Genomic DNA, 25,409 nt, shown 5'->3' with positions numbered 1-25,409 from the left:
GAAAGAAAATCAGTGTTTAAAAAGAAAGAAAGAGAGGGATACAGACAAATAAAAAACAAAGATAGAAGGAGATGAGAGTGATGGACAGAGAGTGAGGCTGAGATGGAGAAGAGATATGATGTCAGGCAGAGAGAAAATGTCAGATGGAGAGAGGGAGAGACAGGCACAGCAGTAGACACACTGACCTCCTTCTAGGAACTCCTACATGGGCAGCCGGTCCTCCCTCAGCTCTGCCCTCCCCTCCTGCTGCTGGCCAAGCCCATTAAGCTGCTCTCCTGGCCACAACTGAAGGCCCCACGCCCTTGGAAGGAAACCACTGAAGAGGCGTCCATGCTCCCCTGCACCCCAAACCATCAATTAGTATTAATGAAGGAAGGCTTCTCACTGCGTAAAGACCCCCATGGGGCCCAGTTGGCCGGGAAGCCCCACCTCCGTGACTCAGGAGGTTAAAGGGCCTGGGCCAGCCTGGGAGCCCGGAGTGTCCAGATGGCGTGTGGCAGTGGGAAGGTCACCATCCAGCTGGTGGATGAGGAAGCAGGACCTGGAGCCCAGGACCCGAAGCTTTTTAGAGGCCAGAGCTATGAGGCAATTCAAGCAGCCTGCCTGGATGAGGGGATCCTGTTCCGTGATCCCTACTTCCCTGCTGGCCCTGATGCCCTTGGCTATGACCAGCTGGGGCCGGACTCAGAGAAGGCCAAAGGAGTGAAATGGATGAGGCCCTATGTAAAGTGTGGCTGGGGGCTGGGTTCTGGCTCTGAGGGAAGAGGGGCTGAGGCCTAGACTCCTGGGCCTGAGGCAGGAGGGCTGGGGCTTGGACTCCTGGGTCTGAGGGAGGAGGGCTGGGGCCTGGACTCCTGGGCCTGAGGGAGGAGGGCTGGGGCTTGGACTCCTGGGCCTGAGGCAGGAGGGCTGGGGCCTGGACTCCTGGGTCTGAGGGAGGAGGGCTGGGGCCTGGACTCCTGGGCCTGAGGGAGGAGGGCTGGGGCTTGGACTCCTGGGCCTGAGGGAGGAGGGCTGGGGCTTGGACTTCTGGGTCTGAGGGAGGAAGGATCGCTGTGGGACCAGCTCAGAGCAGGCTCATCCACCCTGGGTCCAGGAAGGTCCAGAGAAGCCTACCTCCTACCCAAAGGCTTTACAAGCCTCTCATGGGGTTGGAGACGCTCATTACTCTGGAGCAATGAGGCAGGAGGGGACCCAGGCGCCTGACCTCCTAGCTGCTCCTTCCCTCCCTTTCCTGGCTGAGGCCTGGAATCCCCATCCCCCCAGGAGTTTTGTGCTGAGCCCCAGTTCATCTGTGAGGACATGAGCCGGACAGACGTTTGTCAGGGGAGACTGGGTGAGACCACTGAACCCACCTAAGTCCCCAGATCCTGCAAGTTGCAATGGGGACCCTGACACCTCTGCCCTCCATCTCCCCCTCTCCACCCTCTAACCTCCTCCTCCCCATCCCTCAGCTCCCCCTCTGGCTCTCCTCTTCCTGGGCCTTAGCCTTCTTTCCTCCAAGGTAACTGTTGGTTTCTTGCGGCCGCTGCCTCCCTCACTCTGCACCCCCGACTCTTGTGCCGAGTGGTGCCCCCTGGACAGGGTTTCCGAGACAACTATGCCGGCATCTTCCACTTCCAGGTAAAGCTCGGCTCCTCTGCTCATGCCTGTTCCCCCAGACGACTGGTTTCCTAGTTGACATTGTTTCTTTGGGGCTGGAATTTTGGACAGGTACAGCGAGGTCAGGGGTCAGAGGCTGGGCCCGGGGGGCGGGGCTGGACGCTGAGCCAGGCCTGTCCCTCCCACCAGCTCTGGCAGTTCGGCTGCTGGGTGGACGTCGTGGTGGACGATAGGCTGCCTGTGCGCGAGGGGAAGCTGATGTTTGTGCGCTCAGAGCAGCGGAATGAGTTCTGGGCCCCCCTTCTGGAAAAGGCCTATGCTAAGTAAGGACCCCCGCCCCCCCTGCAACCCTACATCCCAGCCAGCAGACCCCAGCCTCAGGAGACCCCCAGAGCCCTCCACTTCTGGGATCTTCTAGATACCTTGCTGAGGGCTCCAGACCAAGTCACAGCCCTGGGACCCTAATGCACACCACCCCCTGAAGCCCTCCAAACTGAAATGCCTTCCTCCACCAACAGGTCACTCAGAACATTCTTAGAGACCCACCAAACCCCAGAATCCTTAGAGGTCCCCTGGGAGAGAGACCTATAATCTCAGACAGTCTGTCCTGATCCACTGAGAAATCCAAAGCACTCCCCAAAATATTGGGTGTAAGACCTGGGACTCTCAAATCTTTGCTTTTCCCCATCCTGTGCATCTGAAATCCCTGACAAGCCCCGTGGGGATTACCCCAAAAGGAGACATCAATCTCCCAGAGACTCCAAGTTTCAGAAAGCCCCAGGGTGCCCAGAATTCTGACTGAGCTCTCCTGAGACCCCCAAATCACTCAGTCCTGGTAGCCCAGGAACCAAAGGCTTCCAGAGTATGCCACAGTCCCCCACCTCAAGAGTCTGCTAATTTTCGGAATAGCCCCTGGGACCCCACACCCTGGGACAGAGGTCTCCACATCCTGAGATGCTCGCACATGCCTCAGGCACCCCCATGCCAGACCTGCTTCCACAGGCTCCACGGCTCCTATGAGGTGATGCGAGGTGGCCACATGAACGAAGCTTTCGTGGACTTCACAGGTGGTGTGGGCGAGGTGCTCTACCTGAGACAAGACATCGCAGGCCTCTTCTCGGTCCTGCGCCACGCCCTGGCCAAGGAGTCCCTCGTGGGGGCCACTGCCCTGGTGAGAGAGTCCGACTCCCATGGAGACTCCCCAGGACCCATGTACAGGAGGGAAGGCATTCCATGTCCTCCTCTCTGTCACTGGTGGCTCATTCTCTTTCACAAATCAAACACGAGCAAGTTGAAAGGATATTTATTTGCTCTCATAATGCATGAGCTTCAGGCACAGCTGGATCCAGGTGCTTAGCAGACATTGTGAATGTGTTTTTCTATTCCTGGTTCTATTTCTGGGTTAGCTTCACTCTCAGGCAGGCTTTCCCTTCATGGGCCCAAAAGAGGCTCCCACAGTTACCTGCCACCACCTCAGAGTTGAGTAAGAAAAGTACCTCTTTCTGAGAATCTCAGCAAAAGTCCAAGATAGATATTCATGGGCTCAGCTTGGGTCATATGTTCATCTGTGAGCCAATTACATGCTCATTCACTCACTGCATCGGTCTAACTCACTCACTCATTCATTTACTTAACCCTGTGCTCAGTTACCCGCTTGCTTTGTCTCTTATGTTTCTCTGCCTCTTTCTCTCTGCCTGTCTCTTCTTTATCTTTCTTTGTCTCTAGGTCTCTGTCTCTCTCCTCCTTCCATCTGTTTTGTCTCTTGTCTCCATCTCCCTCTCTCTGTTCCTCACTCCCCTTCATTCACCAGCTCCTGCCTCCCCTCGGAGCCCTGGGTTATTCAGTTGGGTGCTCTGAGAGGAGCACTCCCCAACCCCCCGGCTGCAGCCCCAAGTCCCAGCCACATACCCCAGCCACATGAGACCCTCTGATCGGATAAGGAGCAGAGAAGGCACAGATGAGAGGGAGGGTCCTGACCTCAATGTGGCCTCACCATCCTATCCTCTGCCCAGAGTAATCAGGGCGAGTACTGTACAGAAGATGGGCTGGTGAAGGGACATGCATATTCAGTCACGGGCACGCACAAGGTGAGCAACCCCATGGGTGGGCTGGCAGAGGGCGTCCGGGCGCTAATCCCCACTGACGCTGTTGCCCTCAGATGTCACTGGGCTTCACCAAGGTGCGGCTGCTGCGGCTACGGAACCCATGGGGCCGTGTGGAGTGGACCGGGCCCTGGAGCGACAGGTGGGATGGATCTGGGGTGGTGGGAGGTCTTGGCCCCACCTGCCCATCCCTCACACCCCGGTCTCCCCAGCTGCCCACGCTGGGACGTGCTCCCCCCTGAGTGGCGAGATGCCCTGCTGGTGAGGAAGGAGGACGGTGAGTTTTGGTGAGTAGGAGAGGCCCTAGTGGGACGCAGGGAGGGGCCAGTCCTGCTTGAAGGGACATGGCAGAGGTTCATGGGGAGGGGTCCTAATGGGAGAAACTGTACATGTGAGCAGTGATTTGGGGGTGGGCTACCAACTGGGGGAGCTGAGGACGAATTAGTAGTAATATTAGGGAGACTGGGAGGCATAGTAACCTCTGGGAGGTTGAGGGGGATGGAGAATATTCAGAGCAATTGAGGGGTCTTGGTGATGCCTGGGGCATTTCTTGAGATTTGGCAACATTGAGGGGCTGAAGGACATTTGTTGGTAATTGAGAGTCTGAGGGTCTTGATATTTGTGGGCTGAAAACAATTGGACAATGTTTGAGGAAAGTTGGTGGATCTTGGCTATTTGTGTGGCATTTCTGAGGACTTAGAGAAATTTGGGGGAGCTGGAGGACTCAGGGATTTGGGGGTCATTCTGGAAACATTCTAGTTGGTCGACTGCAGGGTACGTGGCAATACTTGAGGAAGCTGGGGGCCTTGTGATTTGGGGTTGGGCAGGTGTGACTTCGGGCCACTTTCCAGGATGGAGCTGCAGGACTTTCTCCGCCACTTCAACACCGTCCAGATCTGCTCGCTGAGCCCGGAGGTGCTGGGCCCCAGCCCTGCGGGAGGTGGCTGGCACACCCACATCTTCCAAGGCCGCTGGGTGCGAGGCTTCAACTCTGGCGGGAGCCAGCCTGCTGCCGGTGAGGCCTGGAGGAGACTGAGAGGTAAGCAAGGGGGCTGCGGCAGGCCGGGTAACCCCATTTCTTCCTCCTCTACTAGAAACCTTCTGGACCAACCCCCAGTTCCGGCTGACGCTGCTGGAGCCTGATGAGGAGGAAGATGAGGACGAGGACGGGCCCTGGGGGGGCTGGGGAGCCGCAGGGGCTTGGGGCCCTGCTCGAGGCGGCGGCCGCGTCCCCAAGAGCACTGTCCTCCTGTCACTCATCCAGCGCAACCGGCGGTGCCTGAGGGCCCAGGGTCTCACTTACCTCACTGTGGGCTTCCACGTGTTCCAGGTGGGACCTCTGGGCTGAAGAGAGGCGGTGGGGGGGGGGGGGGGGGCAGGGAAGCATGAGAGGCAGGGCTAACGGGGGTCCGAGAAGGCCAAGAGGGGCTGGGAGGCTGAGGATGGGGGCAGAGAGACACAGAGACAGTTTGGGCTCGCACATGCTAAGCAATCAGAGGGCCCAGGGAGAGACTGAGGGTCTAGGGCGGGCACGGAGAGACCGGGTCAGGAAGGAGTCAGAGAAAGAGGGGGTGGGGCTGAGGATCAGGGAGTGACAAGGAGCAAAGAAGGCACAGATGAGAGGGAGGGACCCAGGAGGCGTCAGAGAGAGGCTTGGCCAGGGGCTGAGGGCCAGGGGCTTAATGAGCGTAGAATGGGAAGAAAAGAGGAAGCGGTATGAAGGAGGCAGGGAGGGAACTCTGAGGGTCCTCCCCGACCCCCACCCTGACTCCCCTTGCTCTTACTTCTTATAGATCCCAGAGGAGGTGAGTCTCCGATGGGACCCGGATCCCAGACTCTGATCCCTGAACTAGCCCCAAAGCCTCGGACAACCTGCAGGGAAGGCCACACAGGGAATGGGGCACACTGGGCATGATGGGGGGACCGGTGGGTGTGCACGGGGCGTTTTGGAGGGCTGCGATGGATGCACGGCCGGGCGGGGTGAACTTGGGCGGTCATGGTCACGCCGTCCCGCCCCCAGCTGCTGGGCCTCTGGGACTCCCGGCATAGTCGCACGCTCCTGCGGGGCCTGCTGTGCGCCGATCGCTCACCCTTCTGCGCCCGTCGCGACGTGAGCCGCCGCTGCCGCCTGTTCCCCGGCCACTACCTGGTGGTGCCCAGCGCCGCCCGCGCGGGCGACGAGGCCGACTTCACACTGCGGGTCTTCTCGGAGCGCCGCCACACAGCCGTGTGAGCCGGGCCCCCGGCCCCGCCCTCGGGATCCCCAGCCCCGCTGCCGGGGGGGGGGGGGGGGGGCGGGGTTGGGGCGGGGGCTGACCCACCTCCGGGATCCGTGGCCCCGGTAGATCAGCTCAGGGCCCCAGGATCTGCCTAGACCCCACCGATCCTCGATCCTCGGCTGAGACCCCGTCCGCCCCCAGCCCCAGGCGCGGGGTGAGCAGTCTCCCCCATTTCCGGTCTGTAATTTGCAGGGAGATAGACGACGTGATCAGCGCTGATTTGCACGCTCTCATGGTGAGGGGCTGCGCCGGGGTGGGTGTGGGGCCTCTCTTGGCTACAACTAAACTCCCCCCACGACGCAGGCCCCCACCATTCCCCTGGACCTGGGGTTGAAGCAGCTGTTTCAGGAGCTGGCCGGAGAGGTGAGTGGGCTGAGGGGGGTGGGCTGAGGGGGTCCCGCCCTCCCCTTGAACTGCTCCTTTACCCTGTCTAATCTTACTTTAGATTTACCCCTCTCTTAAATCTCTCAAAATGCCCACAGCTCCTGCCTGCCTCAGGGCCTTTGCGCAGTCTGGGAGTTCTCATCCTTCGCTCCCCCGCCCCCCTCTTCCAGGTCTTTCTAATGTGCCCATCGCTGACAACTCTCCTGGCCCTCCCAGGCTGGTCAGCCACATGTCCGCTATGGGTTTCCACAGCCCAGGGCTTCCCCATTGCAGCCCTGACCACCCTCCTGGGCTATGAGCTCTGGAGAGGGCAGGCCTGGGCTGCCTTTGCCTGTCCCCAGCACCGCCAGCATGTTGCTTGGCTGGGCCCAGAGCCCCTTGTTGAATGGCTGCCTGAGTGAATGGCCTCATAACCCGCTCTTTGACCAGGAGGAAGAACTCAGTGCCTCTCAGCTCCAGACCTTATTAAGCATTGCCCTGGAGCCTGGTGAGTTGGGACCAGAGTGGTCCTCACAGGGGCCCCGATGTGTGGGAATCCGTGATGCCGCTGGGAGTCTGATGGCATTTCCTCACACGTGGGCCCTGTGGCAGGACCAGTGGCCCAGGCCCAGCGACTCACAAGCCCCCCCTCCTCTGAGGGACAGGCAGGGAGTGTGGCTGCACTCAGAAGTCCCTTGCCTGGGTTTAAATCCCGGCTTTGTGAGTTACCAGCAGTCCTTTGTGTGCCTCAGTTTCTATAAAATGGGGGTTGCAGTAATCCCGAGCACTCACAATGACGGCCAGCCCACAGGAAGCTTGGGGTTTTGTTTGTTCCTGTAGCCAGGGCCCACAGCTGGACCCCCAGGGAGATCGGCCTCAGGACCTGTGAGCAGCTGCTGCAGTGCTTCGGGGTATACTGTGGGAGCCGTGCCTGGTAGGGAGGGTGGTATGTTGGCACCTCTGCCCCCCTTCTGGGGACATTGACTGCAACCAGATGTCCCATCTCCAGCACAGCAGAAGCCTGGCCCTGCACCACTTCCAGCAGCTCTGGGACCACCTCCGGGAGTGGCAGGTAAGGTGACTTGGGTGGAACCATCTCCTGGAAGGAGAAGACTTTACTAATAGGGGCACAGATGCTCTGTGGGCTAGCAGGGCCCCAGGGGAGTAGGGGGACTGGACCACACCACACCAACTTGGAGGGATCTGGCTAGGATGTCCCTGCTCCATCACCCTCTGTGGTCCATCTGGAGTGGAGGTGGGAAACTTACTTTCTGCCAAGGGCCATTTGAGCATTTATAACATCATTCATGGGCCATATAAAATTATTGTCTTAAAAACTAGCCTGCTATATTTAGCCAAGCATTTAATTAACTCACCCCTAATGCCTTAGGAGGGCCAGAACAAATGATTTCAAGGGCCTTCTACGGCCTGCCGGCCAGACATTCCCCATCCCTGCTCTAGGGTCACTGATGAGCTTAGACATCAAGAAAGAACACTGGCTCGGGTCTGGGTTGGCATTTTAGCTCCCAGCTCAGCCCGTCTGGCTGTGTGATCACAGGCCAGTACCTCCCCTTGGAGGCAACTTTGCTTATCTAGCAATGGGAGGTGGCGATCCTCCCCCCACCCCCCAAACCCATGTGAGAAGAAAATGGTCTAAGGCTTCTCTATACTAATAACGGTGATAAGCCACCATTTGTTGTGCCCTTAATAGGCCCCCTGTGGGTAATCTTAGCATGTCCTCACAACAACCTTGTTACAGCTCTTACTATTGATCCCATTTTACAAACTGGGAAACACAGACCCAAAGTGGTCAAGCTGCTTCCCCACGCCACGAAGCCAGGAAGAAAGGGATCTGGGGCGGACACCCAGCCTGTTGGAGGGACTGACCTATTCCTCCCCACACAGGCCATATTCGACAAGTTCGACCAGGACGCCTCTGGCACCATGAACTCCCATGAGCTGAGGCTGGCACTGAATGCTGCAGGTATGGACAGAGGCCTTGGGGTGAGTCATGAGGACAGGATCGGCTCCCCCTCCTGTCCCGTCCTCTTCGAGTCCTAGCAGCCTACTCAGCTGCCAACAACCACAAAGCCGACCTCTCAGCTTGTTGCCAGCTCTTGGCAGGGACTGTGACCTTGAGAGGCCCCTGGGAGAATCCTGTGTGGGAGAAGGAAGGTGTGAGAGGTGATGAGCCAGGGAGGGCTGGTATCTGAGAGGCTTTGGTCCCCAGGGCACCGTGGCAGAATGTCCTGTATTTCCATGAGCTTGGGTTGGAATCCTAACTACTGACTTACTCCTGGAGGGCCCTTCCCTAGGCATGTGAGTCCATCCCCTTGAGCCTCCATTGCCCTCTGTAAAGTGGCTCCAACACAGAGTGGCTGCAAGAGTTCAACATTCCCCCTTGTGTGGAGGGGGCAGGGGAGGGAAATCAGACAGGAACTCCTGGACCCCCACCTACCCCCCAGCGAAGTGAAGGGTAAGACATCGGGAGATCAAAGATCCAGGGATGTGCAAGGAAAGAAAGGAGCCCAAGACAGAGGGGGAGGGATGGAATCAGAGAGAAGATGGGGAGATGAGGGACAGTGAGAAACAAAGTCCCAGACAGACAGAAGCAATGGCGAGAGAGAACGAGGAGAAGGTGCAAGTTTGTACTTAGTATCACTGAGCACCTGGTACGTGCCTGGTGTACCAGGCAGAAGAAAACTGATCAAGTGCTCTTGAGGTTCCATGGTACAAACAGCAAATAGAACACCTAGGTCAGATGGTAAGTGCTAGGGCAAAAGAAAGCAGGGCTGAGTGCTAGGGCATGCAGGGATGGGTGGGGTGAGACAGGGCGGCCAGGGAAGGCCTTGCTGAGGTTTGAGCAGAGACCTGAAGGGAGTGAGCTTTGGGGACACTGGGGCAAGTGTTCCAGACAGAGGGAACAGTGAGTGCAAAGACCCTGAGGTGTGAGCCCGTAACCTGAGTGGCTGGTGTGAAGGAGGGGCCTGAAGCCAAGTGGGGGAGGGGAGTGGTGGTCAGAGTAAAGACAGATGGTGATGGTAGGGAGACAGGAGAGCCCATGGGGCATCATGAGGACTTTGGCTCTTTAAAACATTTTAAATTACATATAAGAGGGAAGAGGGAGAGGCAAGTCCAGGTCAGGGTGCAGGGGCTGGAGTGACGGCAGTGTCTAGCGAAGGGAAGGCCAGGGAGGGGACCAGCAAGCTCCGAGACCCAGGATCAGGTAGGGTGTCAGGATGGGGGATTACCAGGACAAACAGCTGTTCCAATTCAGTCACATCTTTGCTCCACAGAGACCTTGAACACCTGTTCTGTTCTCGGCCCTGGGCAGGTTGATGTTGGGATTCAGTGGTGACTAGAAAACCTTTCCTGACCCCTCACGGCTTCCAGTCCAGAGGCAGCAGCTACCAATGACAGTGACAGCCCAGAGTGGTCAGGGTGGAGGTGGGGAGGCCCAGGGAACTGTGGGAGCCCAGAGGAAGTGCTCGATGCTGCGTGCTGGGGTTATCTATGGGGGCTTTCTGAAGAGTGAGATGAGGAGGAATGCCTTGGGCCAAGAGGGAGAGGTGCTCTGGGCATTGGGAACAGCATGCACAAAGAAGGCAAGAAGCCAAGGTCCACGTGAGGAGAGGAGGAGAGTGGGAGGTGAGGTTTGGTCTGTGAGGGCGTCATGTGCTTGGTACAATGGGGCCCTGGGGCGGGATAACCGGGTCATGGTCACTAGGAGTGAACCTTGGTAAACTAGGTGAGGGACTTCACCAGGACCAGGAGACCCTGGGCAGGACCCCACATCAGGCACCACAGAACAGAGCCCACAAGTGGTCAGAGGAAGCTGACCGTAGGAATTCCAGAGAGGGCTGCTGAAGGGCTCTCGGCCCCTTCACCTCCTCTGCCTGCCTGCGTTTCCCATGGCCCTGGGCTCAGCAGCTCTACCCCACCCCCAAACTACCCTGAGGGCAGATGAAGGCCAGAGGTCACACCACCAGGATGAGGAGGCAGCCTCCTCTTCCCCGCAAGACTTTCCATGGCACCCAGACAAGGCACAGGTCGCGATGGCACTTGATAATTATCCTCAAACTGTTTATTTGGACCTGCAGCACAGAGGGGCCACCCTGAAGCCTTGCGTCCCTGTGAGAGCGTTACCTGTGACCTGGGAGAACCAGTGTCTGCAGCTTTTAGAAGCCTGCTTAGGTTCCTCATCAGAGATGTTTTCTAAACTTTAGAAATCACCCGTGATGTGGAGTATAAAGAAACTGACTCCATATGGAACTGACAAGAATGTTTTGCTACACAAAAATTCTCCAGGGTCCACTAGCAGAAATTCTGTGTTTAAAGGAATAACACAGTTGGTATGTGCCAGACACGGTCCTACGTTCTCTACAGAGAACATCTTCACACAACCTTATGGGGTCAGGGCTGTCATAGTTCCCGTTTGACAGATGAGGAAACTGAGGCCCATAGCAACACAGCTGGGTTGAGGCAGAGCTGGGAACAGGTCCCTGTGGTCTCCCTGAGGAGTCAGGGTGGGGGTGCCATACTGAGGTGGGGTTCATAGCAGCCCAGGCTCAGAGGCAGCCTCCCCCTAGGCTTCCACCTCAACAACCAGCTGACCCAGGCCCTTACTAGCCGCTACCGGGACAGCCGTCTGCGTGTGGACTTCGAGCGCTTTGTGTCCTGTGTGGCCCAGCTTACCCGCATTTTCCGTGAGTGCCACCCCTAGCACGGGCTGGGGCACAGGGAGCATGTCTCCCACAGCAGGGGGACTGGGTGGTGGGCACTCACCCGGCCCTCCCTGCACAGGCCACTGTAGACAGCACCTGGATGGGGGCGAGGGAGTCATCTGCCTGAGCCGTCAACAGGTGAGCCTGAGCTGGAGGGAGAGTGGCACCAGGCAGCCAAGGCAGGAGGCCCGAGAGACCCCTGCCTCAAGCCCACTGTCTTCTCTCACCCAGTGGATGGAGATGGCCAACTTCTCCTAGGATCTTGGCAGGGGAGCGCCTGTGGCTGGAGGCGGGAGAGCTGCGGGAGCCCTGCCTTTCCTGGTCAGCCTGGACCAGGGTTTATTCCACAGCAAGGGGTTCTGAGCCAAACCAGCCTCCCAGCCCTTCCACCTCCCTGCCTGGCATGGGGGCGGATGCGCTGACATCAGGCAGTGCTACTGAGCATGGCCTTGGGAGCCAGTCTGCCCCCCACGCACCACTGGTGACCCTGGGCAAGTCGCTGCCCTCGGTGCTCTGCTCTCCTCGCCTGCGAACGGGACGACGCGCCCTCCCTGGGCAGGCTACTCGAGCGAGTCGACTGTGTGCTGAGAACAGTGCCTGGCCCTGACTGGGTCCCTAATAGCATTCTCATTCTACACACTCATGGGAACAGGGATTGTGGCACCCCCAGGCCCTGCCCCACTCTGCGGAGAGGTGCTGTATCACCGCTCTGCTAAAAATGAGAGAACAGAGATTGGAGAGAAAGAGAGGATACTGTAGACTCCTTCTTAAAAATATTACATGTTTTATTATCCTGTCCCCAGAAGGGTGGTTTATCCAGAAACCAAGAAAAAAAAATCAATCCGAATAAAACAAAAGGGGAATGGGAAAGGAACAAAACCATCAACTAACAGGCAGCCAGGCCAGCAGCCCACCCCCCACCTCAGGAGGGTCCCCAGAGACCCATGCCTGACGGCAGACAACAGAAAAATCAGTAAGGGGCTGGGGGAGGGGAGCAAATCAGCTATGTCTTCATTATGAGAGCAAGAGGTGGCAAAGATATGTTGCTAGGTGAATATATATTTATATAATAAATCCGTAACTTAATAAAGTAAATAGTAATTCTCTGAAAGGTTTAAAATTTTTATAGCTTTTTTTTGTGATTTTGTGTTTTTTTGTTTTGTTTTTTGGTTTTGGTCCTTAGAAAATCTGAGAGACGCAGGTCCAGACAAAGCTAGGTGGGAGCTTTGGGGGCAGGGGTAGAAGGCTGGGTGCCCAATCCACTCCTCTGTTGCAGAAGGGGACACTGAACTGCACCCCCCACCTCCTGGCAATTGCAAAGGAGGGGAGGGGTGAAGGGAGCAGGGTGGGGTCCTCTTTCCTATTGGGTAGCTGTGGTGCCCTCTGCTGGGCCCATCAGAGGTGTGAGCAGTTCCTGGACAAGGCACATAGGGCTTTGGCCTAGATGTGGGAGGCCTTGCAGGGACCTCGGGAGAAAAGGAAGGGGCAGGCTGTGGTGGGCATTCCTTGGGCCCGGAGGGGACCTATTTTGCTGTGGGGATCCACTGTCCCCTCCACATAGTTAAAAACAACAACAAACCAATACATCATATATATTTACCAGACCAGAAGTGTCGACCCCCAAAAGTCTCCAGTACCTCTATCCAGGGGGAGCGGGAGAGAACCTCCTGGCCAACTGACAAAGAGAGAGGAGAGAGCCTGCCCCAGCCCCTCCCTGCCCACCCGCCCCCCCTCCCCCAAAAGGACTGACAGAGTGCTTTGCATAGATACAGAGTCAGAGGAACAGGACCAGGGAGGCCCCGCAGCAGGGAGAGGGGCTCTCCCAGCCCCTCCTGGAGGCTGTGAGGAGGGGGTGTTTGGTCAGGGCTCTCTGTGGCAGCCTCACAGGTCACTCTCGCCGTACAGGGCTGTAGAAAAGGACTTGTAGTCAAGGGCACCGGGCACCGCATCAGGGCCCTGGTATGGTGCCATGCGGGCGATGCAGTACTCAGCCTGGTCGGGGGGCAGCTCTCTCCGAAGCTCCTCGGCTGTGATGAAGTTCTGGGGAAGGCAGAGCGGGACTTTGGGCCACCTGCACCCCACATTGGCCCCCAGCCCTTCATGCCCAGTCCTGACTGCAGAGCCCTTTCCTGCTGGCCCCAGGTGCTCAGAGGTGTCTGGCTTACCTTGTCCCCAGCCAGGACTTTGAAGGAGGCAATGACCTGGTCAGCTGTGTCTGTGTCGGTAGTTTCCCTAGACATGAAGTCGATGAAGGCTTGGAAAGTCACGAGGCCGCTGTGGTTGGGGTCGACGACGCTCATGATGCGGTTGAACTCAGCATCCCCCTGCAACGCAGGAGTGGGGCAGGGGACAGGCAGCATTTGAGCAGGGCAGGATGGCTGGGCCGGGGCAGCAGAACCGAGCTAGGAGGGTAGGGTCCGACCCCAGTGCACACTCCCAAGTTGTCAGCCTGCCTCCAAGGGCCTGGATTCCCCAGGCAACTGCCCCATGAGCGCCCTCTCCTCTTCCCCTCCCACATTTTTGGCAAGTGGGGAGTGGGGTATAGAGCAAATAGGTCTGCTGCTCCTCAGCCCTAGGCTCACAAGTTAACTCTGGAGGGTGGGGAAGAAAGAAAAAGAGAAAGAAAAGGGGGAGAGAGCTGGAGGCCTGACCTCCTCTCTCTGCAGACTTCCAAGAAAGGGGGTGGGAGGCTCAGGGAGTCATCGGAGGGACCCCAGTCCAGCAGATGCAGCAGAAAGAGGGAGGTGAGGCTGCACTGATCTGGTGGAGGGGTGTCCCTGAGGACCTGGAAACTCTAGATGGGGTAGCACAAAAAGGAGGAGGAGGAAGGGGGAGGGAGAAGGAAGAAAAGGAAGGGGAGGAGGAGCAGGAGGAGGAGGAGTGGCACAGCAGCGAGGGAGGCAGAGGCTGCATACCAGGCTGTATCCTGTGGAGATAAGCAGAGCCCTGAAGTCATCGGAGTCCATGCTGCCTGTCTGTTTCTGCTCGAGGATGCAGGGACAGCAGGAGGCCAGGCCCACAGTAGGCAAGAGGGGCAGCCCCATGTGCACAGCAGGGAAACAGGACAGTGGCAGGAGCAGGGGAGACCAAGGCGGCCTCAAGAGACCAGGTAAGGGGAAGGGGTCCAGAAAGACACAGGTAGGAAGGAGGCAAGAGAACCGGTGAGATGGTATACATAACGAAGAGGGGTGAAATGGCGAGGGTGGGGAGACAGAGAAGGAGAGAGAGAAAGAAGAGCAGTTAATGCCATGGTCCGCTGGGGCCCAGGGGGCGCATACCTGCCGGTCATTCTCCACGTCGTAGCCCAGGCTGATGAGGCAGGCCTTGAATTCCTCTGGCCCCAGCGCCCCGCCGTGGTCCTGCCGGGTGTCCAAAGGCAGGTGTGCAAGGGACGGTGTGGAAAGCAGGCCGGCACAGAGGTGGGAGAGGGGCCAGGGTTACATGCAGAGGGCCGGGGGAGACACACATGGAGGAGGGAAACACAGAGTTAGAAGTGATGTGGACAAGGCGATGGCCAGGGACAGCTGGGGCAGGTGGAGGGTGTGGGTGCCCTAGAGGGCAGTCAGAGGCTTCTTCCCATGTCCTCGGGGCTAGAGCAGGGTGGGGAGCTGAATGGTGCAGAATCGAGGATTGAGTCCCAGGACTCAGAGGGGGAGGGGGCACACCTTGCCTCCAGGTTCTGGGGTGGGAGAAAAGGGATTGCACTCTACCCTGTGCGAGGTGTCAGGGTCCTGCTTGATGGTGCAGGGCTGAGGCTGCACCCTCCTCCCCACGGGGGAAAGCAGATGACACATCAGGCCCAGCAGTGGATAGGGACTGGGGTAAACTCTGGCACTCAGGCCCTTCCAAAGGGGCTGCCAGACCAAATCTGAATTTGAAGAACACTGTGTGTCTGCGTAAACCAGATTCACGGGTCAGGTCTCAACTCTCGGGTGTGCTGCGTCTTAGTCTGTCCCAAGGTCTCATGGGCAGGTTGGTGAGGAAGCACGGCCTGAAGCGGGGCTCAGGACACCCCTTTTCTTCCTAAGGGAAACTGCTCCTGATGTGGTCACAGTGTGCACATCTGCACCACCTTCCGTGGCTGAGGCCCCCTGCCAAGCCCTGTGAGCGGCGGCTGATACGTAGCAACTGTGATGTGAATGAACTGACAGATGCAAAGATAGAGGGGGCAAGATGATGGGACAGTGACAATGATGACAGCAGGGAGGGAAGGTGCCAAAGGGCAGACGGAGTTGCTCACCTTGTCAAAGTGGTTGAAGGATGCCCGGAACTCCTGCATCTGCTCCTGGCTGATGCCCTTGGCATCTCGGGTGAGGATTTGGTTCTCAACCTCGTTGATGGTGCGGGCAATGGTGGTGAGCAGCTGCTCCCAGCCCACTCGGATGTGCTGGGGGAGAAAGGAGGGTGTGACTGCAGGCCAGGCTGGTGGGAGTGCTTGGACCACCACAGCTGCAGCTGAGGGACACCTGGAACTGGGTTCTCCCCGTATGGGGGTGTGTATAGCATGGAGTGAGGCTCACCCTACCTTTCTCCCAAATGCCAGTCCAGGCCCATGCTCTCTTGTGCACTTGATTTGCACATAGGGACAGAGGCATGGTACTCACCTGCTGCCTCTGCTCACCAGCAGAGTTCAGTCACCTTAGTATATATTTGGTGACAGATGTAGCATAGGGCCAGGGCCCAATACCTGTGCACGGTCTATGTGAAAACTTGGCAGAGATATGTGGGGCAAAGTTTAAGTGGCTTTCTGGGGAGAAACACTCCCTGTTTTGTGGCATCTGCCATGTGCACGGTGTAAATACTGTCACCAAAGATGATTCCAAGCTACCAATATGATGATAAGCAGCCCTGACAGTGTAACTGGCCACAGAGACCTGGCACACACAGATGCTGGCACACACAGATGCTGGCACACACTGGCTGGATCCGTGTTCTCAAGTGAGGACTCAGTGCTGAGGCCACAGCGGGGGCTGGTGCTACCCTCCCAGCTCTCTCGGGAGCTTGTCCTGAGATGTGTTGTCATGGTGTTGGGAGCAGTGTTAGGAAAACAGTGCTTTTAAAAAATGTGCAAACATTTTGATCTAGTCTTTTCAGTCAGGATAAAAGAGACAGAGGAAGCCGCAGATGCCTGTCCTACTGGACTACATAGGGCTCTTCTGTGCTACAGATGGGCTGTGGGGGGCCTGATGGGGTATAGCGTACCTCCATGGTGTAGTTGGTGTGCTTGTTGTCAAAGATGAGGGCCTCCTGGATGAGCTGGTGCTGCTGCTCAAGCAGGTCCAGGTTCGGCTTGTAGTCCACAATGCTGCACTCATACTGCTTCAGGTGGCTCAGCTGGTCCTCCAGGGTCCCATTCATCTCGATGGAGATACGCCCGATTTCCTGCACACAAGCAGGTGCCACTGGAGGTGGGGCTGGCGGACCCTCGGCCACAACCAGCCACCCAGAGGAGATCTCTGTTGCTGGTGGCCTCCCTACCAGGGTCCCTCCTCCTAAAAGGCCTGTGGCTCAAGGATGGTCCCTCTCTGTCCCACCCTGCAGTGTAAAAGCAACCACACTGAGAATTTCTGTGCTAAGTGTTACACATGCCTAACTTCAATGCACCCTTGTCTCACTGTGACAGGCCCTGTCTACAAATGTGGAAACTAAGGCCCAACAAAGCAACTTCTCACAGTAAAAGGCAGAGTCAGATTCTGAACCAGGCCTGGCTAATGTTAGAGCCTGTGGCTCCTGAGGGGGGCCTGCCTTGGCTCCCTCGGTGGTCATACTGTGTAGCTGGCAGGGCTGACCAGCCTATACCCTTCCCCGGCTGTAGTGAGTTTCAGCGAGGATGCGCTGGTCAGCGTGAGCCTGGTGGGTAGTGAGCACTTAGTAAGAGGTGGCCAGAGTTGCAACTGGCATCATTACAAACTTTCCTGTGGCTAGGCCACGAGGGTTACTGTGAGCATGCCGCGAGGGTCTGAGCTGGGACCACCTTGACCACAGCTATACCACAGCGCCTGCAGCAGGGCCTGCACTGAGCAGTGCACGACAGCATTTGTGGAGCAAATGAAATAACTCTTTCATCCCCATTTTAGAGATGATAAAATCGAGGAGCAAGGTTAAATTGTGCCTGAGCTCACAGCACCAATCAAGGGCAGAGTCAAGACTTGAACCTACCTCTATCTGCCTCCTCAGCCAAGTAGCCCTCTGGGTGGTGCTGCCACTTCCATGCACATCATTGATCCACCCTCCTAACTCCACCAAGGGTCAGGGCTCCCAGCTGGTGAGAGCTGGGACCCACACCCACTAGGCCTCCAGGTCCGCTGGCCCTGGGAGCACAGATGTTGCAGCAGGGGCAGACAACCTTTTCTGCTCAATACCTCCTGCTTACTGGGGCCTTTCTCACTCCGCCCTGGGCTCAGCAGTGCTAGGGCTAGGGCAACGGCCCCTCACCTCCATCTTAGTCTGGATCCAGGGCCCCACGATGTTGGCTTGGCTGGCGAACTGGCGGCGGAGGTGCTCATTGGACTGCTGTTTGCTTTGCTCCTCCAGGAGGGCATGGTCCCGTTTGGGCACCAGCTGCTGCACCTGGGGAAGGGCATGGAGCAGGAGCAGTCAGGGTGACGGCCCTCTCACCGGGCCAGCCCTGCCCCTGCCCTGGCCCTGCTGAGCGGCTCTCCCCACCTTCTCCCATTTGGAGTTGATGATCTGGGGGGTGACAGTGGTGTAGGGGTTGCTGCCTGACAGTTTGATGTGGTTGCTCTCGGCGATCCTCTTGGCTTCCTTGTGGATGGCCAGGATGGCCTCCCGTTCCCTGTCGGCATCCGGCAGCGTTGACTTGAACTGGTCATGGGCTGAGATCAGACCCTGAGAGAGAAGAAGGGGTGAGGGGCAACCCAGCCCCTCAGAAGTCCCACAAGAAGGATGGGTAAGGGCGGACCTCGATCTCCTCGATGGTGTGGACAATAAACATGTCTTGGAGGTCCTCCATGGCACTCTCCATCCAGTTATTGAAGGGGGCTGCCCGCTTGGCGTATTCCAGGTGTAGCTGGTCAATGGTCTCCAGCTGCTTCTCTGTTTTCTGATATGTGGGGAGGGGCAGGGACAGAGGAGAGAGATCAGTCAGTAAGCAGGAAGTGGTGAATGGTGGGGAGGGGTCTGCAGGCCCCAAGGGATTAGTGGGTACACCAGTCTCCAGGGTGACATTGCCCCTCCTCACCTCCAAGGCCTCCCTGCGACTGTGGGTCAGAGAGCCAAGGGCGTCCCACTGATCGCAGATCTTCTGGCACCGGGTGTTGACATTGTGGGAGTCATAGTAATCCAGCTCACTGTAGGCAGGGCAAAGGGTGGTGAGACCTGGCAGAGGCCAGTAACGGGTGGACCCAGACCCACCTGCCCCCTAAAGTCTCAGGCCTTGGCACCAGGGGATATCAATGTTGAAGGCTATTAGTCATCCACCACTCCTATGACTTACGGCCTCCCGAGGTAGGAAGAATTCAGGAGTGGAGTAAGGGGAGGGGATAAAGGAGTGGGCAGGGGCTTCCTCTTGCTCTCTCACTCTATGGGCTGCTAAGCTATGATAAACTAAATGGGTGGGTGGGTAGTTGGGGGCACAGAGTGTGGCCCTTGACCAAGCCTGTATGGGGATTGCTTTCCCACGTAAAGAAAGTCGAGAAGAATATATTGGTTAGAGAGCATGGGCTCCGGAGCTGAGTTCCCTGCGCCTGAATTCTGGCTCCATGATTTTGTACTTGTGTGGCCCTGAGAGAGAGAACCCTGTTTTCTTGTTTGTGAAGCGGTGGTGGGGTTATCACAGAGAGCATGAGAAGTGCTAAGAGCAGTCCTTGACACCCAACAGGTAAAAGTAATAACAGCTATTTATTAAAGGTTGTGTATTTATTTTAATGGGTATTAACACACACACACACACACACACACACGCGCACACACGCACCAGCCCAGCCCAGCCGGTGTGGCTCATTGGTTGAGCGCTGACCTGTGAACCAGGTCAGGGTTTGATTTCCAGTCAGGGCACATGCCCAAGGTTGCGGGCTCGATTCCGGCATGCAGGAGGCAGCCGATCAATGATTCTCTCTCATCATTGATGTTTCTACCTCTCTTTCCCTCCCCTTTCCTCTGTGAAATCAATAAAAAAAATATATTAAACACACACACATACACACACACACACACACACACACACACACACACACACACACACAAACAAACAAAAAACACCGATAAAACTAGCCTGCAATTTAATTCTAAGCAATTGATAATTAAGAAAAAAGTAAGCTGATTAGGATACAGGTATTATTATTCAAATGATTTAGATTTTGAAAATCCTGGGCTGATAATCGTTACTGGTCCCAAGCCCTCCACATGCTCCCTACCCCCCACAAAACCCCCCATCAGCCCCAGTATTCCCATCTCCTATGGTCCAGACACTTGGATACTCTTAGTAGCAAAGCACTAGGGAATTGGTATACAGGCAAAATCTTGGTGGCCTGGTGAGGGGTGGAGAGCAGGGAACAACTTTGGGAAGGAATAGGACATGGGGACCAGATGATTGTGTCACCTGCCTGGATACAGGGGCAGTGGGGAGCAGGCAAGGCTAGCAGAGGGAGTGGGAGCAAGGCTATGCTCCAGAGCAACAGTCGCCAACCTTTCAGACCTCACGGACCACCAGTGGTCCGCGGACCATGGGCTGGTGACCGCTGCTCCAGAGGGCCAGGCAGCCTGGGCTCCACTCCTGCCTTGACCACTTCCTAGCTATGTGACCTTGGCTTCTCTATGCCTCAGTCCTCCCTGTGTAACACGGGCGCCAGAAGACACCAACACTTAAGGCTATCCGTCACCCAGTGGAGATTAAGTGAGCTGGTACAGGTAGAGCACCGAGTGCCCTTGGAGTTTCCATCACTGCCATTAATCAGGGCTCAACCAGGCTGTCCATCAGGGCTCATTCTGGCTGGCTCTCGGTCCTCTGACTCATCTTTGGGGGAGCTGACAGCACCCTAAACAGCCCCCCACCCCGCCTTTCTCTCCTGTAGGGCTACTGTCCAGAAAGCTGCTTCAGGGACCGCCTGTTCCCTGGGTCAGGGTGATGGGTTTCACATGGCAATTCCCAGTGCCTGAGAAGCAGGCTGGCCTAGGATTTATTCAAAATGTTTCTTAGCAGCTTCCAGGGGCTCACCGGTCAACTAAGGAACCTACTCATGTGCCACCCTCCACGACCCCTGCAGTCATCTGTGTCTGTGGCCTTGCCTTGCTGTCCTTGGCCTGAGTGTACCAAATGCAGGAGCTCTATCCTAGAAGAGTCTGCAGGACCCCAAGGGGAGGCCCCAACAGGGACCCTGTATTCCAGTAGAGAAAGGCCCTATAGGACTTCTGCCTCTGGTAAGCAAATGGAGAACCCCAAGAAACTGGGCAATATGGAGCGAATGAGTCAGGGAATAAACTGGCCTTCCCCGGCACGGGGCTGCACAGGGCATCATGCTGGCCCCAGCCATGTAGGAACAAGCAGAACTCAAGGAATGACTGCAGAAAGGGCAGTTCTAGCTAAGGATCCTATTTTTGAACAGAGCTATTTTGGGAGCCCTGCTGCCCCTCAAGGGCCTATGGATTTTCCATGAAGTAATGGCCTGGGCCTCCCACCCCGAGTCCTCCCTGCTGATGGCCATTGCACTGGTGGAATAAGGCCCTCATTCACTGGCTCTGGAGATTCAGTGTACTAATTGTGTGCACAAGTTTATCTGGCTGGGCAGGGAAGGGAGGGCAAAGAACCCGGCTGCCTGGAAGGCCTTACAATAGTGTATTCTGAGCATGAGAGGAAAGGGGCAGAACAATGGGCTCTCTGTGCACTCTGTGCAGCCAAGTCCCTTGGGGAGGAGCAGGGATAGAGGTGGGGGCTGGGCTGCCCACCCTATCAGAGACCAGGGAACTCCTTGCTGTGGCAGGCAGGGAAGTGGAGTCCAGGGACCCCTAGAGCCTGAAGAAACAGGACAAGGGGTCAGAGCATCTAGATTCCGCTATGTTTCTCATAATGACAAAGACATCACCCCATAAGGCCCTGGCATCTGAAGGAGGAGTATGGGTGGAGAGGGCTGGGAGACCCCGCTCCAGGCATGGGGCTGCATAACCTTGGTTGCAGTCCACCACTGTTCTGGGCGGAGTGCTGGAGGGAAAGCAAGTGATGGGCCCATGAGCCCGCACTTACTTGAGCTCCTGGGCAATAGCTGCGATCTGCTCCACGCGGTCCTGATGTGCAGCCAGGTCGCTCTCAAAGGCCTCGTGCTTGCGGATGAGGGCTTTTATGTCCGAAAGGGTGGCCGTCTCGTAGTCCCGGTGCTTCAGCATGGCTTCCTTCCCTGGGGTGGGGCAGAAGGCAGGAGACACTTAGACAACAATGCACCAAGAGTCCACCAGAGCCGAAACCGGTTTGGCTCAGTGGATAGAGCGTCGGCCTGCGGACTGAGGGGTCCCGGGTTCGATTCCGGTCAAGGGCATGTGCCTTGGTTGCGGGCACATCCCCAGTGGGAGGTGTGCAGGAGGCAGCTGATCGATGTTTCTCTCTCATCGATGTTTCTGGCTCTCTATCCCTCTCCCTTCCTCTCTGTAAAATATCAATAAAATATATTTTTTAAAAAAAAAAAAGGACCCCACCTGGGTTCCTTAAAAAAAAAAAAAAAAAAAGAGTCCACCAGAGGCCTCTGCAACCTGGGGCAAGGAAATGGGGCAGACCAACATCCTATCTAGCGGAGAATGGTGCCATGAAGACTAGAAACTTCCAGAACCTTTTTCCTTGACCTTTCCAGGGATCTCTAAGACCAAATAAATCCTGGATAAAGCTGAGAGACACTGTGGTATTGTGGGCCTGAGCCAGATATCCCAATTCAACATGTGTGTTCTAAACTTAGTGTCCATAGTGGTAGGAGACTGGAAGCCTGGACTGTTCTACCATCTGTAGAGAGCTGTGATCTGGAGAAAAGGCTGGGGTGCAGCCCATGCCTCAGCAGGGTAGAGGAAGGGGAAGTGTTCTAGTTAGGGTTCTTGTTGGAGCCCACTGCTCTGTCTGCTCCCTGGCACTTGGGGGCTGGCTCCCTTGGGGGGTGGTCTTATCACATACCTATGGGCCCCATACTGTTCTAAGGACTTTGCATGTGCAGTGAGGCAGGGCCTGTCATTAGGCCTTTGAAGGAAGGGAGGAACACTGCCATTAGACCTGGAGCCTGGCTAATTACATGCCCCAGGACAGAAGCTCGAGTGGCCCTGGAAGCACAGTAAGGTACTGCAGAACTGGTGGAAAAGGTTAGCCTGTGAGGGGGCATTGCTTCCGGTAAGCCACTCTGGGTTGCCCCTAGAGTGGCAGCTCAGAGACCCCCTTCTCAACACGGCACCAGAGCATCTGACCAGCAGCTGCCCTCCAGGTGCAGCGACTGCTGTGGGACGGCAGGCAGTTTCTCCCTGCTATTTCCTCATCTCTGGAATGGAGCCAACGCCGGCGCCTGAAGCCTCAGTGAGGTGTTGTTCAAGAAGGGCAGGCACAGAGCCAGGACCACTGTAACCTCAGCCACCCTGAGGACAGGGCCTGGCGTTGGCAGGCAGGAGGCAGCAGCCTGGGAGACTGACTCCACTGGCCCTGCCGCCCCAGCCCTGGGGTAGAACACGTAACCACAAAGGCAAGCTTACAATTCCCTTCCCTAAATTGCTTTCTCCCAAGGGTGGGAACCAAAATAGTAGGTTAGCACTTCTCTGTCTCAGCAGGGTTTCAGTAAGGGGTGCACTGGACGACTGGGCCACAGCCATGGCCACCTTGTATGCAGGCCGAGGGGCAGCCATGAAAGGGAATTGGGCTCATTTTTGTTTCTTTCCCCAGATAACCCAAGACCTGAGAAGCATTCACACCCCTATAGGCTGTGAGGGATGTTGAGAGGGGTCAGAAGGCTGGTCTGTCCTGTTTTGCATACGTTGGTGGTACAGAGGCTTTGGGCTGCAGGTCTTGGGAATGAGAATGGGCAGGCCTGCCTGGGGGCTCCAGGCTGACTCATGACACAGCCCAGGTGCCAAAGTGCCTGTGTACCTGCCTATGGGGAGGCAGGGGTGGGGTGAGGTCATGTGGAGGCCACTGAGCCAGTCAGTCCACACTGGCACAAGATCAGGCCAACTTCTCCTGAATGCCTTCACATGAAGGCCAGCCCCTGCGTCCACTCCCAGGGGAGGAATACTGGTAGGCCATCAGACCCACACCCCTGGGCATCAGGAGACCATTTTCCCAGGGTTTCCTGGAGCCCAGGTAAGGGACTATAGAGCTGATAACACGGGCCAAGAGGCCCTAGAAGGGAAATCCAGAAGGATGATGCCCAGAGCCTGTTGAATGACATGCAAAATGTGGATAATGACGGGAGGAAACAGCTCAGTCCAAGTGTGGGATACGGGTGCTGTAAAATCCACTTATGTGCACAAGGCCCTCTGATGTGAGAAATGCCAAAACCTGCTGGCCTGTGTTTCCCAGGCAGGGACCTCACCTACCTGGGGACTACTGAACATAGGGAAGAGGCTCAAGTGGTATTTGTGGAATGACTGAATGAACTAATGAAGTAAATGCCAACATCCTCTCCTCCAGGGCTGGGGGTAGAGCCATGTGTGCCATTTCTTCAAAGCGTGAGGGAGGTGCCTATACCTCTGGCCCAGGTCTCGTTTGTCCCACCTTTAGGGCATTGCTCTGATCTGGCAGCTGCAGCTGGAGAATAGCCCAGGACTGCAGATCATAGAGTTCCCATGCTGTTAGGGGTGGGGCCTCTGGGTAGGTCTTAGCATTTGGCCAGTTAGGGCTGCCTGACAAACAGCTGGGAGGGGGACTAGAGAGCTCCCCTGAGGTTCAATGAGGATCTATCTCATGGTGAACTGTGGGTCTGGGAGGGATGAAAAATCACCACGAGCAATGCAAAAAAAATGTGAAATCAGCTGGGCAGAGTGGTGGCAGTGGGTGAACCCCCTGAGTTTGGTAATAGCAGAAGGGCAGAGATACTTGGGAAGGTGGGAGTCCTGTGGATGGTTCTCGGCTTTCCTAGACACTGGCTGTTTCCTGAAGGCTTTTAGGCCCCTGGTATCTGGAATCCCAACCATAGTATGGGTCCTGACTGAGGGCCAGAGGCATGATACAATTCCATATCCTGAGCCAAGGGAACAGGCAGCTGCAGAGCTGCTGAGAAACAGGAGGCATGCCCTCACTAAGACCATCCTGCCCTTGGAGGGCATGAAGGCTGCCCTTTTGGAAGAAGCCATCCTGCAGAGGCCCAGGCCCCTTGGAAGGAGGCTCTGTGTGGCTGGCAGTCAGTGAGCACGCTTTGTGGCTCAGGAGGCGGCTCTAGGCCTTTGCCTTTAAGGACCATGCTCGGGAACACAGACCCGTACAGTGTGAGGTCCTCGGTCACAAAGGGTGTGGCGAGCAAAGGCAGACTGTCTGCATACAGGCTGCCAGGGATGGAAGAACCTGTCCCGCACCCCTGCAGAGTAGACCGGAACAGGGTCATTTCCCTATTGACGTGGCTCGGCTGCATTGCTAGCTGACTGGCCTCCGATGACCCAGGAAGGGGCCCACCTATGAGTAATCTCTGAGACCAGAGCAGATGGGCAATGCATCAGGAAAAGGACAGGCTGTGTGTGTGTGTGTGTGTGCGTGTGCGTGTGCGTGTGTGTGTCTGAGAGACAAGAGAGCTGGGAGGACCATAATCTCTGAGACCAGAGCAGATGGGCAATGCATCAGGAAAAGGAGAGAGAGAGAGAGAGAGAGAGAGAGAGAGAGAGAGAGAGAGAGAGAGAGAGTGTGTGTGTGTGTGTGTGTGTGTGTGTGTGTGTGTGTGTCTGAGAGACAAGAGAGCTAGGAGGACCATACCATCAGTCCAGGCCTCGTGGATAGAGGCTTTCTGCCGGAACTTCTCTGCGAGGTGGTCAAGCCTTTCCAGCCTGCGGATCTCATTCAGCAGCCATTCTTCGTAGCCCTTCTCGGCCTGCTCCAAATGCTGCCAGCAGTTGTTGATATCCTGTAGGGCAGCAGAGGGCAGGGCTATCACAGGAGCTAGGTCATCCAGGACAGCGATGCCTCCCTGAGGGATGCTGCAAAGGGCTGACCATGTCTACCTCCTGCTGTTATATCTGTGTACCCAGACAGGACCCAACACATAGCAGGTGCAATCATTTCTTTTGGGTTAAATGCATAAATGAAAATGAATAAATGCCATGGATGGGGCTATGAAACTCAGAAGGTGACTATTCAGGGAATACTGTCCCTCCCTGAGAAGGGGACTCAAGCACTTGGTGGTGGTCCTAGATTGTTTGAGTTTGAACTGGGGTTCCAA

General features: G+C 56.6%; 2 protein-coding genes across 11 annotated transcripts in view; one reads left to right on the top strand and one right to left on the bottom strand.

The window, feature by feature from the left end:
* Positions 1–486: 486 nt before the first annotated feature.
* On the top strand, positions 487–12,177 carry CAPN12 (calpain 12; the record flags this gene model as incomplete). The annotated part of the gene is made up of 21 exons (XM_080643445.1): positions 487–723; positions 1,267–1,336; positions 1,505–1,623; positions 1,792–1,925; positions 2,605–2,773; positions 3,615–3,689; positions 3,761–3,846; positions 3,917–3,991; positions 4,556–4,719; positions 4,799–5,034; positions 5,498–5,509; positions 5,725–5,933; positions 6,176–6,218; positions 6,287–6,346; positions 6,797–6,854; positions 7,187–7,257; positions 7,356–7,418; positions 8,252–8,330; positions 10,936–11,052; positions 11,150–11,208; positions 11,302–12,177. The coding sequence occupies 21 exons, from the start codon at positions 487–489 to the stop codon at positions 11,326–11,328; spliced, it is 2,163 nt and encodes a 720-aa protein (XP_080499571.1). The 3' UTR covers positions 11,329–12,177.
* ACTN4 (actinin alpha 4) overlaps positions 11,837–25,409 on the bottom strand; it is a 76,942-nt gene continuing 63,369 nt past the window's right edge. For 3 of the 10 annotated variants that reach the window (XM_080643435.1, XM_080643442.1, XM_080643443.1), the window contains 11 exons: positions 24,947–25,094; positions 21,269–21,419; positions 18,272–18,380; positions 17,993–18,133; positions 17,737–17,919; positions 17,506–17,640; positions 16,273–16,452; positions 15,311–15,457; positions 13,986–14,429; positions 13,236–13,394; positions 11,838–13,110 (listed from right to left, as the gene is read on the bottom strand). In XM_080643435.1, the coding sequence (XP_080499561.1) occupies positions 12,952–13,110; positions 13,236–13,394; positions 13,986–14,429; positions 15,311–15,457; positions 16,273–16,452; positions 17,506–17,640; positions 17,737–17,919; positions 17,993–18,133; positions 18,272–18,380; positions 21,269–21,419; positions 24,947–25,094 (1,956 nt within the window). In that variant the 3' untranslated portion in view covers positions 11,838–12,951. Of the gene's footprint in view, positions 13,111–13,235; positions 13,395–13,985; positions 14,430–15,310; positions 15,458–16,272; positions 16,453–17,505; positions 17,641–17,736; positions 17,920–17,992; positions 18,134–18,271; positions 18,381–21,268; positions 21,420–24,946; positions 25,095–25,409 lie in introns of all 10 variants that reach the window. The other 7 variants (XM_080643438.1, XM_080643439.1, XM_080643444.1 and 4 more) reach the window with 3 other exon arrangements.

Source organism: Plecotus auritus, assembly GCF_963455305.1.
Source record: "Plecotus auritus genome assembly, chromosome: 10".
NCBI classification, from domain to species: domain Eukaryota; kingdom Metazoa; phylum Chordata; class Mammalia; order Chiroptera; family Vespertilionidae; genus Plecotus; species Plecotus auritus.
This window is presented reverse-complemented; position numbering and strand designations above follow the sequence as displayed.